General features: G+C 41.1%; 1 protein-coding gene across 1 annotated transcript; it reads left to right on the top strand.

Annotated features, from left to right (window-relative positions):
- The first annotated feature begins 1150 nt into the window (after nt 1-1150).
- stx11b.1 (syntaxin 11b, tandem duplicate 1) lies at nt 1151-3278 on the top strand. Its single transcript, XM_015947235.2, has 2 exons — nt 1151-1321; nt 2051-3278. The coding sequence occupies exon 2, from the start codon at nt 2150-2152 to the stop codon at nt 3044-3046; it is 897 nt and encodes a 298-aa protein (XP_015802721.1). The 5' UTR covers nt 1151-1321; nt 2051-2149; the 3' UTR covers nt 3047-3278.
- The last annotated feature ends 10856 nt before the right edge of the window (nt 3279-14134 follow it).

Consider the following 14134-nt stretch of genomic DNA (forward strand, 5'->3'; position numbering starts at 1 on the left):
CATCCATCCATCCATCCATCCATCCATCCATTTTCTGAACCCGCTTGTCCACGTATAGGGTCGCCGTGGGGGCTGGTGCCTATCTCCAGCGGTCAATGGGCAATCAGGCGGGGTACACCCATGGACAGAGAGAACCAGTCCATCGCAGGGCAAGACAGAGACACACAGGACAAACAATCGCGCGCACGCGCGCACGCACGCACACACACACACACACACACACACACACACACACACACACACACACACACACACACACACACCTAAGGACAATTTAGACAGACCAATCAACCTAACAGTCATGTTTTTGGACTGTGGGAGGAAGCCGGATTACCCGGAGAGAACCCACGCATGCACAGGGAGAACATGCAAGCTCCATGCAGAAAGATCCCAGGCCGGGAAGCGAACCCAGGACCTTCTCGCTGCAAGGCAACAGCTTATTATTATTATTATTATTATTATTATTATTATTATTATTATTATTATTGTTGTTGTTGTTGTTGTTGTTGTTATAGAATTACATTTGTGTTCAAATATGGGCCTCGTGGAGAAAGTTTTAAAATCAGTTTCCATGTGCAGCTAAGATCGAATTGTTTTTAATTTGATTGATTTATTTCTTTGATCTTTATCAGGTGAATCGACTGAGATCCATTGAAACCTGGCCAGGAGGCAGTAGCAAGAGCGGAACATTAGAAAACAAACATGTTACAACAGAATAAATGCACTCATAATTAAAAACACAAAGAACATTGTCACACACAATCTGAATAATCAGCTGGGTTCGGAAGCTGGTTAAACCGCATCAGTCTGTTCTGTCACTAAAAAAAGCTCATTGAAAGTCATCGGGTGTGGCTGGGAAAAATGTTCTCACTTGTTCTTTTCTGCACATGCTTGGCTCTTCATTTATGACATAAATAAAAAATCAAATAAATTATTTTAAAAACCTCTCAATAATGACAACAGGGGCTCTAATGTCAATGCTCCCGTAAACACATCAACAACGCGCACTTCTTTTTTGTAGAACGTGAAAGTTCTCTCCACTCCTGTGCTGCTGAAGATGCGTCACTTGCTAAACCGACCGAACCTCATTCTTACAAAGTCACGTAACTGTTCCGTGGCGTGACGAGGGCCTGCGCCCTTAAGAAACCACAGAACAATTCGGTCTTCTTTGGGTCTGGAGACAGCTGATGTTCGCATGCGGGGCGCTTTATTTTCCTGCTCTCAGTCCAGTGTGGTCGGCCTCAGGCCTGGAGGATGCTGCTGCTGCTGCTGAGCAGACAACCAACAAAGGGGAAAAGGTTCATTTCTGCATTCAGAACAGGTAAGGATAATTTATTTTAATCAGGTGAGTCTGATGGGAAACTTTCCTTGAGTTTGTTCAACTTTGTGAGCAAAAGATATAAGTTTGGGAGGCTAAGCCACTCAGACCCACTAAATGTTGAAAACATGGGGGAAACGGTGTTTTAGGGCTTTTTGGAAATGTAATTATGATTCTTTACTGATTATATTGCTGGATTTGGATTTACAATACACATTATGTCTGGATCTGCCTTTTTTACATTTGAGGCAGACTCATTAGAGATCAAATGATAAATATGATCAAATAACCTTTTCTCAATTCCAAACTTGATCCTTTTATGTCAAAAGCACATGCTCCCATTTGCTTTTAGCTTTATATGTTATTGTTCAAAAATTGTTCTGATAGGATTATATATATATATATATATATATATATATATATATATATATATATATATATGTGTGTGTGTGTGTTTTTTTTTTTATTAAACTGATGATCTCGCTCATGGTGAATGTTCAGATGAATACTTAAGATGTCTGTCTCAAGCTGTAGGAACAAGTTTGGTGAGAACCAAGACTGGACTAATTCTTTGGAGAACCTGTTAGGTCGGTGGTGGGTGTTGGGTAGGTTTACGGTAGAAAGAAAAGGGTTTTAAGAAGAACAGATATTTTTAAACTTCAGTTGTTTTTTTTAGCCTGAAACTTAAATCCCAGTTGTGGTATTAAAACTCGTATTTCTTTCTCTTGACAGGCCAGGTCGGTTGAATGTGTCACCGCTATCGATGTGAGGGACAATAACCAAAGAGAAGTTCATCCTGACATTTGTAGAGTTCACTCCTCCAAACCAAACATGAGGGACAGACTTAGTAACCTGCAGGAAATGTCCACCAGCGACATCGAGCCGTTTGAATACGAAGAGTCCACCTTCTCGGACTCCTTCAGCAACGTCGACCTGGAAGAAGAGCTCCCCCACGAGGTGGTCGTGTTCGACTCTAGCCCCGCACTTGACGATGTCTTCACTCAATCACAAGACATCCACACAGAAATCCAAACCATCCGTTTGGATGTCAAAAAGCTCCGTGAGCAGAATTCCCGAATGCTCCAGGGAACCACCACCATGAGCGTGATTAAACAGGACTCGAATGAAATTGGTGCCGACATTAAAAAAAGGGCAGAGGGGGTTCTGGAGAGCCTCCAGAAATTGGACGGAAAGGCCCACAAGCTAGAGGAAGAGCATGGCTCAAACTCTGCCATCACGCGCATTGCACGGACCCAGTACGCCTGCCTCAGTAACGGGCTTCGAGACGTCATGTTTGACTACAACGAGGCGGAGATGAACCACCGCGAGAACTGCAAAGCCCAGATCATGAGGCAGATGGAGATCGTGGGGCGTGAGGTGACGGAGGAAGACCTGGACGACATGATTGAGAAGGGTCAGCTGAGCATCTTCACTGACAACATCGTGAGTGAAGGCAAAACGGCCCGATCGGCGCTGTTCCAGATCGAGAAGCGCCATCAGGAGCTGTTGGATCTGGAGATGCGTATCAAAGGCATCCACGAGATATTCCTAGACATTGCTCTGCTGGTAGAGGAGCAGGGCCCCATGATGGACTACATCCAAACCAATGTTCAGAAAACGGATGCAGAGATAAAAGACTCCCTGGTCAAACTTAGCTTGGCTAAACGCCACGACAAAAACAACCCATTTAAGAAGATGTTCTGCAGCTGCTTTCCATGCTACAACTAAGGACTAGACCAGGAAACGTGAAGGATGGTACTATTTCTACTGTACACCATTATCATAGTCACAAAGTATTCATTAATGTGGCTTGAGGACAGTAATGCATGTACTATTGTAATTGATTTATGCATTGTATCACCCATAAGATATTTAGTTTTAAGTTTAAAACAAGTGTTTTATTTGTCGTTTCCTCTGATATCTTTTAAGGGCAACAGCAAATAAATGTTTCCTAAACTCCCTTTTCGTTGCATTTGTGATGCATTTATGTGTAAAATAAACAAATTAAACCGAATCATGGGACAAAAGGTGAAAAGAAGGCAAGCATTTTAACGAAACGCAGAAATAATTATTGGATGCGCAGTGACAGCTGTTGCACGTTTAACCAGATTCGCTACTACTGACCGTAGAAAACACAAAAAAGGATTGAACTAAGTCAGATTTATAAATCTAGAGTTAAAACAAAAGTCATTAACATGGTAAATGGCCTGTATTTGTTCTACAACCCCCCAAGGTGCTTCACAACAGTCAGTCATCCACCCATTCACATGCTGGTGATGATCAGGCTAGCCGCCGCTGACGGAAGCGAAAAAGCCGAGCACTGGTGTTACTGGTCACTCCGACCACCACCAGCAAACAAGGCGGGTTAATGGTCTTGCACAAGGGTACAGCAGCAGCATGCTGAACACCAGGATGCTGTTTACATGCTTCAGGCTAGTGAAATAAGCTGAATGATTATGCATTTGGAAACATTTAACACTAAAAAGGTAAGATACTTCAAGAGTCATACCTCAGAAGATTGAAATAAGTAACTGATGGAGATCTGAGTAACTAGATCATCACAGTAAACTTGTATTACTGATTCAGAATCTCTACTAAAAACATTTTACTACTTTAAAAAAATGTTTATTTTTAGATTTTTTTAAAAACTTAAGGAAATTGGTAACTTGTTAAGGCTATGAAACATTACAACACTGACAGTTTTACAATATTAAAAAATTACAAAATGCTGATTTTAAATCAGCTTTATTTGAACCTTTTAAAGATACAAAACCACAAGGTGTGTTTTTCAGTATGATGCCATCTTCCTTGTTCATGTTTTAAGAGGAAATTCCACTGAGCCGCTTGGCTGTGTGACACCAGACATCATTTAGAGATAAAAGTAATCCTTCGTAGCATGTAGCAGCCATTCTTGTTTCATAATACTGGCAGCAGTAGCTCAGGAGTTAGCATGGGTTGTCCAGTAATCAGAAGGTTGTAGGTTCAGTCTCAGCTCCCACCAGAGAAAGCTGCTGATGTGTCCTTGCGCAAAACACTTAACCTGTCTTGCCTGCTGGAGGGACTGGAAGTGCCGTGTTCGTGCTCCCCAGGACAGCTGTGGCTACAATAGCTCATCGCCAGCGTGTGAATGAAAGAATGACTGATTGTGTTGTGAGGCACCTTGGGAGGTTGTAGAACCCTAACAACGCACTATACAAACATAGGCGCTTTACTATTTTGTAACATGAAATGTTATATCGTTATCTGTGATGCTGTAAGATGTGATCATCATGTAAAATAATTCAGAAGTTGTTAAATCACACAGCCTGATGTGCATGATGCATCTGGTATAAGATCAGTGTTCTGTGCAGCTTAACTAAAGTCACTGAGATGTTTTTCATATCTTCTCAGACAAAATGCGGGATATGCTGGAGAGACTTATTGCCATCTTTGAGGAGGACGAGGAGCTGAAGAGTTCAGGTCACAAACCTGACGTAGACAAAGACGGCCTTTTTGAGGAAGCTGTCATTTTTGATGATTCCTCAGTTATGGACAAAATCCTGAATGAGGCCAACTCCATCCGCAAGGAGACCTCCTTGCTTCGTGATGAGATAACGCATTTCTGCATCCACAACGAGCGCTACAGCTCCTCTGTGCGCCGTCGCTCACTTCTAAAAAGGACTCTGATCATAACGCCAGAGGAATCCAGCAGCAAGGGGAGGCCGTGTATGTCCGCATACAGGCCTTGGGTAAAGAGAGCAGGCTGCTGGAGCAAACAGAGGGTCCCAACTCCACTGTTTATCGCATTACTTCTGCTCAGTGTGACACACTGACCCATGACTTCCGAGAAGCCATGAATGAGTACAGCAAGGCCGAGGAGAAACAGCGGAGTGCATGCAGGGTAAGGATCCAGAGGCAGGCTTCCGTCTTGGGGAAAAAGATCGATGACGAGCAGCTGGATGAACTAGTGGATAAAGGTGGTGAGGGCTGGACCGAGCTGTCTCATGACCTTCAGCCACAAGGTGGACTCTCCTTACGTATGGTTATGCGTGACCTCAAAGGTAGACACAAGGAGCTGGTAGAGCTGGAGGCCAGGGTGAAGCACATCCTGAACTGTTCACACAAATGGCCATTCTGGTACGCTGAAATACGTTGAAAAATCCAACTGTGAATTCAAAAAAGCCCGACAGTACAAGAAGAAGAACATTTTTGCAACGTTGCCCCTGTCTACCTTTTTGGGGACAAAACAAAACATAACAGGGCTTTGTTGTATTGTGTGTAACTTATAAAACGATGGAAAAATCAATAAATTAAAAGTGTCTTTGTGTTATAATGATCACATTAATAAGATGTCTCCATAAGGCAAGAACTTACAAAAAGAAAGGTTTCAGGTTGAATCTAAATGGTTATAAGCTGTTCAAAGACTGAGTTAATGTGTTTAAGTTTTGAGTATTTGAGTGCTGACTTGAGTCACGAGAGAAGGAAGTTCATGTGCTCCTAATAAATTAGTAAGAATTAGAGTCACAAGAATGATAAATACAAGGTTTACAAACTTCAGGTTTGAGCTCATCCACAAACACCAACAAGCTTCTGAAAGAGATGAATCCAAACGTATCAAACAACAAATAATAACAAATTTCTTTTTAGAAAATAAAAGGAAAGATTTTCAACAACTTTAACAAACCTTTACTCCGTAAAGGACATGTAATAGTGATATTTACCACTTTATGAATGCAAATAAATAAAAAAAAAAAAAAAAAAAAAAAAAAATTATCGCTTAAAATGTAATGAGACAGTTTGGATCTGGTGCACTTAGTAAAATTGACCATTTTTAGCCCAAATTAGCAATGAAAACTCAAAAACAAATTTCCACCCTCCTCATTTGTGTGTTTTTTCTTTTACTGTTATGGTGGCCATCTGTTGTTAGCATAATAAAAGCTAAGACGAACCTAAAAAATCTTTAACCACATAAAAAAGGCATGTTCACATCCAGATCCGTGTTTGTTGTTATGATTCATTATGCTCATTTTAATCAGGTGAGTCCAGTAGAGTGAAAAATAACTTTAGGGTGATGAAAATATCCCCGATGAGGATAAACAGAGTCTATGATCGCAGGTATCTATGAGGTTCCGGATGTGCCAAACAGTGTCTATGTATCCATACGCTCACTGTATTGCTGTAATGTTATGCTCTTTTAATGTTTTTCACTTTTGTATAGAACTTGTCTTCTGTTGTCACCATCGACATATACATATATGGACAATGGGTTTCCATAGGCTCCAACAACACGTTTTTGAAGCTAAATGGGAGGTGGCCACCACCGCCATTTTGACCGTGTCACAGGTTCTGTCAAGCTCAGACAATTCCATAAAAGGGAAGAGAGGTGGAGCTGAGGGTAGGGCTGTAAGGCTGGGATCAACTGACGACACCCGGTCGAACTAGCTACAAGCTAACCTGAAGCTAACCCAAAGCTAACGCGGAGGTGGGAGCTAAGCTAACGGAGTTAGCAACCTAGCTACAACCGGAGTTAACTGTGCACAACACCAGAGCTTCTGAGTCAGAGGTACGCCGGGCTGACCACTGGGTCAAACCGGGTGGAACACAGAGGTCTCTGAGACCTCCACAAGCCGGCAGCTGCACAGCAGACAAGCGCCGCTGCGATCTGAGATGCGCAGAGCTGCCGCTGGGGAGAACCGCGTGGAAAGGTTTCCATCCCAGAGCTCCACAAGCTGGCAGCCCGCGCAGCAGACAGAAGCCGCGATCAGACAGAGATGCGCCGAGCTGCGGGGAGGGGAGAACCGGGTGGAAAACATCGGTCTCCCGAGAGCTCCACAAGCAGATAGTGGTAACCCAGCTCCACCAACATGTTATATTTCAACCCATTTTCTAAAGTGCAGCATTATGTTAAATGCACTGGGTTTAACCCTGTTACATTTAAGTTTCATGGTTAAACAGTACATGTTAAAATCTAAGATCAGCTCGGCAGTGACCTAAAATACATACCCTTACCAAAAAGAAGTACACTGAAGTATACTTGAAGTATACTAAAAATGAATACAGTATACTTCCAAGTTTACTTTCAATGTACTTAATAGAAGTATAGTTATCCGAGTACATTTTTTAAATACTACTAAGTATACTTTAATACATACTTACATTAAAGTTTACTTACATTTAGACTATACTTGTACTTGACTCTATCAGAAGTATATTTCACCAAGTAATGTATAAGTATACTTTATATATATATATATATATATATATATATATATATATATATATACTTATATATAATATATAAGTATATATATATATATATATATATATATATATATATATATATATATATATATATACATACAGTTGTGGTCAGAAGTTTACGTACACTTGTAAAAAATATAATATAATGGCTCTACTGAGTGTCCCGTTATTTCTAAAACTCTGATTTTTCTCTGATAGAGTGATTGGAACAGATACTTCTTTGTCACAAAAAACATTCATGAAGTTCGGTTCTTTAATGTCTTTATTATATATATATATATATATATATATATATATATATATATATATATATATATATATATAGAGAGAGAGAGAGAGAGAGAGAGAGAGAGAGAGAGATAGATAGATAGATATATTTGGAACTTTTTATTTTTGAATTAGAACAACAACATTTACATGGAGATGCATTTGAGTTTCTTCTTCCCTTCTCCAGGGCAGTGTTTCCCTGAACAAAGTTCGAATTTCCTTGTGGCCATGAGATCTATCCAACTTAACCAAGTCACCAATCAGTACATATAGTTCTGACAAGCTTTCTCTGTATTCATCGTATCTGCTCTCTTCTACATTCTACATTTTACTTTGATCTAGCTAAATAACTCACCCAAAAGACAAAAAAAAACATAAATAAAAAAATAAAAATTAATAATAATAATTTTCACATGAGAGTACTATCTTTCTAACATTTGTTTTATTGGTTCCCAAATTTTTTAAATTTCCCTAGTCCCAGTCATAGTCTTGCATTAATTTGTTTCATTTTGTAGACCTGTCTAACTGTCTCTCCACTGTGCCACCCTTGGGGGTTCTGTGTCCAGCCATAAAACTGTAATACACTTCTTGGCAGTCATAAGCAGAATTGTGATTACGTATGTCTCCATTATGTGTGTATGATTTTTGGTACAGCATTCCCAGTACAAACCATTTTAACTTAAATTGTAATTTCACCTTCCAGGTTCTTTCAATTTCTCCCTAACACCTTCCCAGAATGGTATGAATTTAGGGCAGTCCAAAAGTATATGTGAAAAGTCTCCCACTAGCCCGCATTTTCTCCAACATAAATTTGAAACGTTACTATTTAGACATGATAAGTGGAGTTTTAAAGCATGCATCTTCACCTTCCATTCAAATTCCCTCCAAGACGGACTATTAGTTAATGGCCTGCTTCAAGTGTTTCCTCCCATTCCTCATCTGTTATCATTATGTTCACTTCCAGTTCCCATTTTTCTTTAATATCTATATTCTTAACAATCAAATCCTGTTGTAAAGCTTTATATATTTTGAAATCAGTCCTTTTTGACATGTCCTTTCTGTTTAACATAATCACTTCCTCCATATTAAGTTTGTCCTTGCTTGAAACTTTGCCTTATTTTGAAATAACTACTCTGTCTGTCTGTCCTAAATAACATATTAAGCATGAAATTACGAATTATTGTGAAATTACACGCACAGGAAGTGCTTTTATTTTGTAGCATTTGCTCAGTCAGCTCTCAAAGCTTCTCAGCAGACCGAGAAGAAGAGCGAGGGTCAGAGGAGCATTAACCGTTGGAGGTCGCGCTTTTGTTCTGCATCTGCACTTGACAGTCACTGGTTCTGCACCACTGAGCTAAACGTAAGTAGCCACCATAAAAGTTGCTTAAATGTTTTAAATGTTTTTAAGACGGACGTGGTGAGTAATGTTGGTCACGTAGCAAGCTAATATGCTAAGTCATTGCATGAGTTAGCTGTGTTATTAACTTTGTGTGTGACTAAAGTCCGTTTATTAAATGAAACGAGCAGCGCTATCTCATTATTAAAGGTTAGCATTACTTTAGATACTTTTTTATTAGACTTCTAGAGACTTATTCCCTCCATTTTTGTCCCCTCCATCATAATTTTTTAAACGTGACGTTCTGAGAAAAAAATAAAACCGGGAGCTCAGCGCCACCAAGTCAAACTTAAACGTCCACTTATTAAAAGTAAATGAGCAGTGGTCTCTTGTACAGCGATGAAAAAATCAGTCTGTGTTGTAAACTATTTCCCCGTAGCACCCGTGCGATAGCTTTGCAAGCAGCCTGCTTTTTTTAACCATATAAGAGGATTGTGACCGCAAAAGATGAAGCGGTGCTGTATCTTGATGCTATGTTCCCTCCTTCCCTCCATTTTTGTCCCCTCCATAGTTTTTTTAAATAGTGCTCAGTTGCACATATCTTGAACCGCAGAACGCTGTTTCTATTAATTTCACAGTATTTTAGTGTTGTAATTTTGTTCTTACTGTACACTGTTACTCCAGATTCTTAAATGTTATGTTTTTAGCTTTGTGTGGATAAGTCAAATTACACTTGAATCTCCTCACACACACACACACACACACACACACACACACACACACACACACACACACACACACACACACACACACACACACACACACACACACAATTTAGATGATTAATGATTTAGCTTCATATATATAGTGGAGGACTGCCTTAATTTTGCAGACTAACGCCGGGGACACACCGGCCGCGGAAGCGCCGCGAAAATGGGGCCGCCTTCATTCGGCGCCCTTGTTAAGCTATTCTATAGACCACATGGGCCGCCGAAGCGCTGCGAATCGCCTCGCGCCGGCGCCCCAGCCCGCGCCGTGCAGCGATCATTTCGGCGTCGGCTCTATTTTTTTCGCGAGCCGCGGGTGAATCGCGTCAATTCTGGCAGGAAGTCAAACCTAGACATAAGAGGCAGGCCGGTAAAGTTAACAAAATAAAGCATTTCAAAATAAAATTCCGCAATAGTCAAATGTGTTCGTAATCAGACACTGCAGAAAAACCACACGAACACACACACACATCGAACTTGTGTGCGTGTGTGACCACGTGAAGGGGTGTGTGGTTTTGGGTGTCTTTTCACCGGAGCAAACAGGACAGAGAGGCAGAAAGTCTGAGGCAAGCAGTTAAGATGGATGACTTTAAATTAATTATGGAAGTTGAGAAACACAAGGAGCTGTACGACCCTCGAAAAACATGTTTATTTACGTACCCATTTCGGAAGAAACTGCTAGGATACAGCTGCAGAATTGGAGCGGGTTCCAAGAGATTCAACTGGCAGAAACAACTCATACCATAGGTTCACACACACACACACACACACACACACATGCGCGCGCGCACACACACGTAGAGGAAAATAGCTGAGAAAAGGCAGAGAGGAAATTGAGGACACCAAGTGTTTTAAAAGAAAAACTACAGCTGAGCCGAGGCGCGCCTCGACTGGGGCGCGTCTGATCTGAACTGAGGAGCGGCGAGCAGCGGCCGAATTTCGTGAGCGATTCGCTTCTTGGCGCTTTGCGGCGCTTCCGCGGCCGGTGTGTCCCCGGCCTAACACAGATCTACCTTGTGATTCACAATGTTTTCTCTACTGATTATGCTTCCTGGTGTAGATGTGTAAATGTAGAGCGTCTGCGTTCCTATGAGCTGTCAGCCACACCGGGAAGCCTGTCTATGAATCTGCGGTCAGACTTCAATGATCCAACCCCACTCTCTGCACACAAGATTGATGGCATGCTGCTGTTGACCCCCAAGAGGTTCATACAAGTGAGACCACTGGTGAGTAATTCTCAGAATCTGCATTTTTGATGACACATCCTAAATAACATGACTATATATGTATGTATGTATATATGTATACAGATTTGTCTTTTAAAACTGGTGAATATACAATTTACAGGTAATGCCTTTATGCTATGAGTATTAGAGCCACTGATGGAAAAAAAATATAGAATTCTGAGAAAATAAGTCATAAATCCTCAGAGTTCTGACTGGTACCTAAAACAAAAAAAAGGGGGAAATTGGGGAAGATTATGAGGGGGGATCAGAATTCTGACTTAAATCTTAAAATTCAGGCTTTTTTTGTTTGTTTTGATTTTTTTTAACAAAAACAATTCCTAAATAGTTTTTTGTTTGTTTGGTTTTAGGTTCATGAAAAATGTCAGAATTCTGACTTTAATCCCAGAATTTTGAAATTATCTGACTTTTTTTTTTCTCATTTCTTTTCTTTTTCTTCAGTGACTCTAATACTCTTAGGCAATAAGGCAGTATTAGGGCCTCTGAAGGAAACAATTGAATACTGAGATAAATGTCAGAATTCTGACTTTATTTATTTTCAGAATTTTTTCTTCTTCAGTGGCCCTAATACCCCTCCGTAATATGTAATGCTAAACACTTCAAATTAACTTTTGAATTCAGCAGTTTATCATTGGATTTAGATGCAGATATCACTGTCTTGGAAAATTGGTCAGAGCAATTTGGCATTGAGTTTGATTAGTAAACTTGACAGTATTTACACTTAATCTTCTTAGGAATTACATGATGTCCACACAAGGCGTACCACTGTTCTCCATGCCCTTCCTGTCTATCTACGTGAGGAAACCTCTGGATTTTTGAGGACATGTGTGGTAAGTCCCAGTATTGTAAATTTGAACAATTCATTCTATTTATTTATGCATAAAGACAACACAAGGACAACGCACATGAACATTTTGGAAAAAGTGCCATTGTTTCAACTACAAACCTTTGGCAAGATGTTTAAGCCTGCCACACACGAGAGCAATCAGCTGAGCAAACGGCCTCGAATGACTGTTTGCTCAGCAGATACCTCGCCATGTGCGCCTGATTTTCACTGAGTTTTCTGCCTCACGAGACGCTGAGGTGAATATCTGACCAATTAGATATTTTCTGCCTCACAGGGGTAAAAACTCGCTGTGTGTGCACTACTGAGCTGCTGGCTAAGCTGAAATATTCTAGTGGCCAATCAAAGCACTTTCTCCGCTCACATGACCCCAAGATGTATTCAGATACAGCCCCTTACCCTGTCTGCGTGTCTGAAAAATAAACAAAACGGTACCTTGTGGATCGATGGGCCCACTGTTTCCATTACCCTTTCGGAAGGATTCTGGGTCTTCCAGGTGCATCTCTTGGAGTAAACTGGCATAAACTCCTTGCCTGGTCCATCTTTCCAGCTACTGTACCCATATTTTCCTAACCTTCAAACGCCGGTGGCGGCGACGTTTCAACAAAAAAGGATAGGCATTTCCTCCGTTTCTAGCTCTGTCTCTGTGTTGTTTCTTTTCTGACATGCAGACAGGGGGCTGCAATCTTGGGGTCATGTGAGCGGAGAACGTGCTTTGGTTGGCCACTAGAATATTTCAGCTCAACCAGCAGCTCGGTAATGCGCACACGGCGAGTTTTTACCCCTGTGAGGCGGAAAATATCTTAACTGGTCAGATATTCACCTCAGTGTCTCGTGAGGCGGAAAACTGTGAAAATCAGGCGCACATGGCGAGGTATCTGCTGAGCAAGCGGTCATTCGAGACCGTTTGCTCAGCAGATGGCACTCAGGCAGGCTTTAAGGCACTTAGAAAAATCAATAATCACTGCAAAGAATTCAAGCAGCTTGCATTAGCATAACACTGGCACACACGGAAGCCATCTCACTTTATTCGTAAATGAGAGCACAAAGCAACAGAATGAACGGGAGTAGGGCTGGGCGATATGGCCTAAAATCAATATCACCACATATTGAAGATCTCACCTCGATAACGATAAGTAGACGATAACTACAGGAATGCGTAGCAACAATATTTGTCCACTAGATGGGGCTGTCTCTTGTATTACATTGACTAAAATTTTACATGACTCAAGGTGCTACAGCTTCTTAAAGGGACATAAATGTGGCCAACTTACACATCTTTTCATTTTTTTTTATTATCAAATTTATTGACATGGGAAAAATTATCTGGATGAGAGACAAGAACTTGGATAACGATAAATCTTTGATATGTTGCCCAGCCCTAAACAGGAGTCTATCAGACTGCATTTATTGTTATTTACATGAAAATCTACTGAAATAAAAATGTCCACAGTCAGAGTTTCAGTTCAGATGTGATTAGTGTATGATCTCCCTTTCATTTTTGTAAGGATGATACCAATGAGCCGGACCTCAGGGATGCAGCAGTTGTCCTCCTGACAACCATCACAGATGATGCCGAGAGTCCGGTTACGTACGACCCAGTGAGAATCTGTTATCCTAGAGGGTGATGTGATTGTCAACCTCTCCAGCCTTCCTGATGCCTTCCTGGTAATGTTCGGCCTCATCTATGCCTTACATCTAGATTATCCGAAGGGACTGACCAACACATTTGAGTTCACGCAGAAAATCTTACTTGGTCTTGATGAGTCTAAACTGTCACCCACGCTGCAGAGTCAAAAATGACCTGATGTTACATGTGTAACTCAAAATCTGATAGAGTGTCGGATTCAGATGACTCACTCTGTTAGAGCATTGTCCACATCCACAATGTAATTTACTATTTGTCTGCTCTTTAATTGTTGATGTTAAAGTAACACACCACCATTTGGGCAAATATGTTCATTTTCCACTTCTCCTTGAGTTAACCCCCCCACTGTCCTAATGGGTGTGACCCCCGCGAGGAAAGTTGACCATTGAGCAGGGTTGATGGTTTATCCCTTGAGGTCCACGTGGCAGGGGTGAGGTGGTGCTCACTCCTCACCCCGTCACGTGGACCTC

The sequence above is a fragment of the Nothobranchius furzeri genome, chromosome 2 (genome assembly GCF_043380555.1).
Source record: "Nothobranchius furzeri strain GRZ-AD chromosome 2, NfurGRZ-RIMD1, whole genome shotgun sequence".
Lineage (NCBI taxonomy): Eukaryota > Metazoa > Chordata > Actinopteri > Cyprinodontiformes > Nothobranchiidae > Nothobranchius > Nothobranchius furzeri.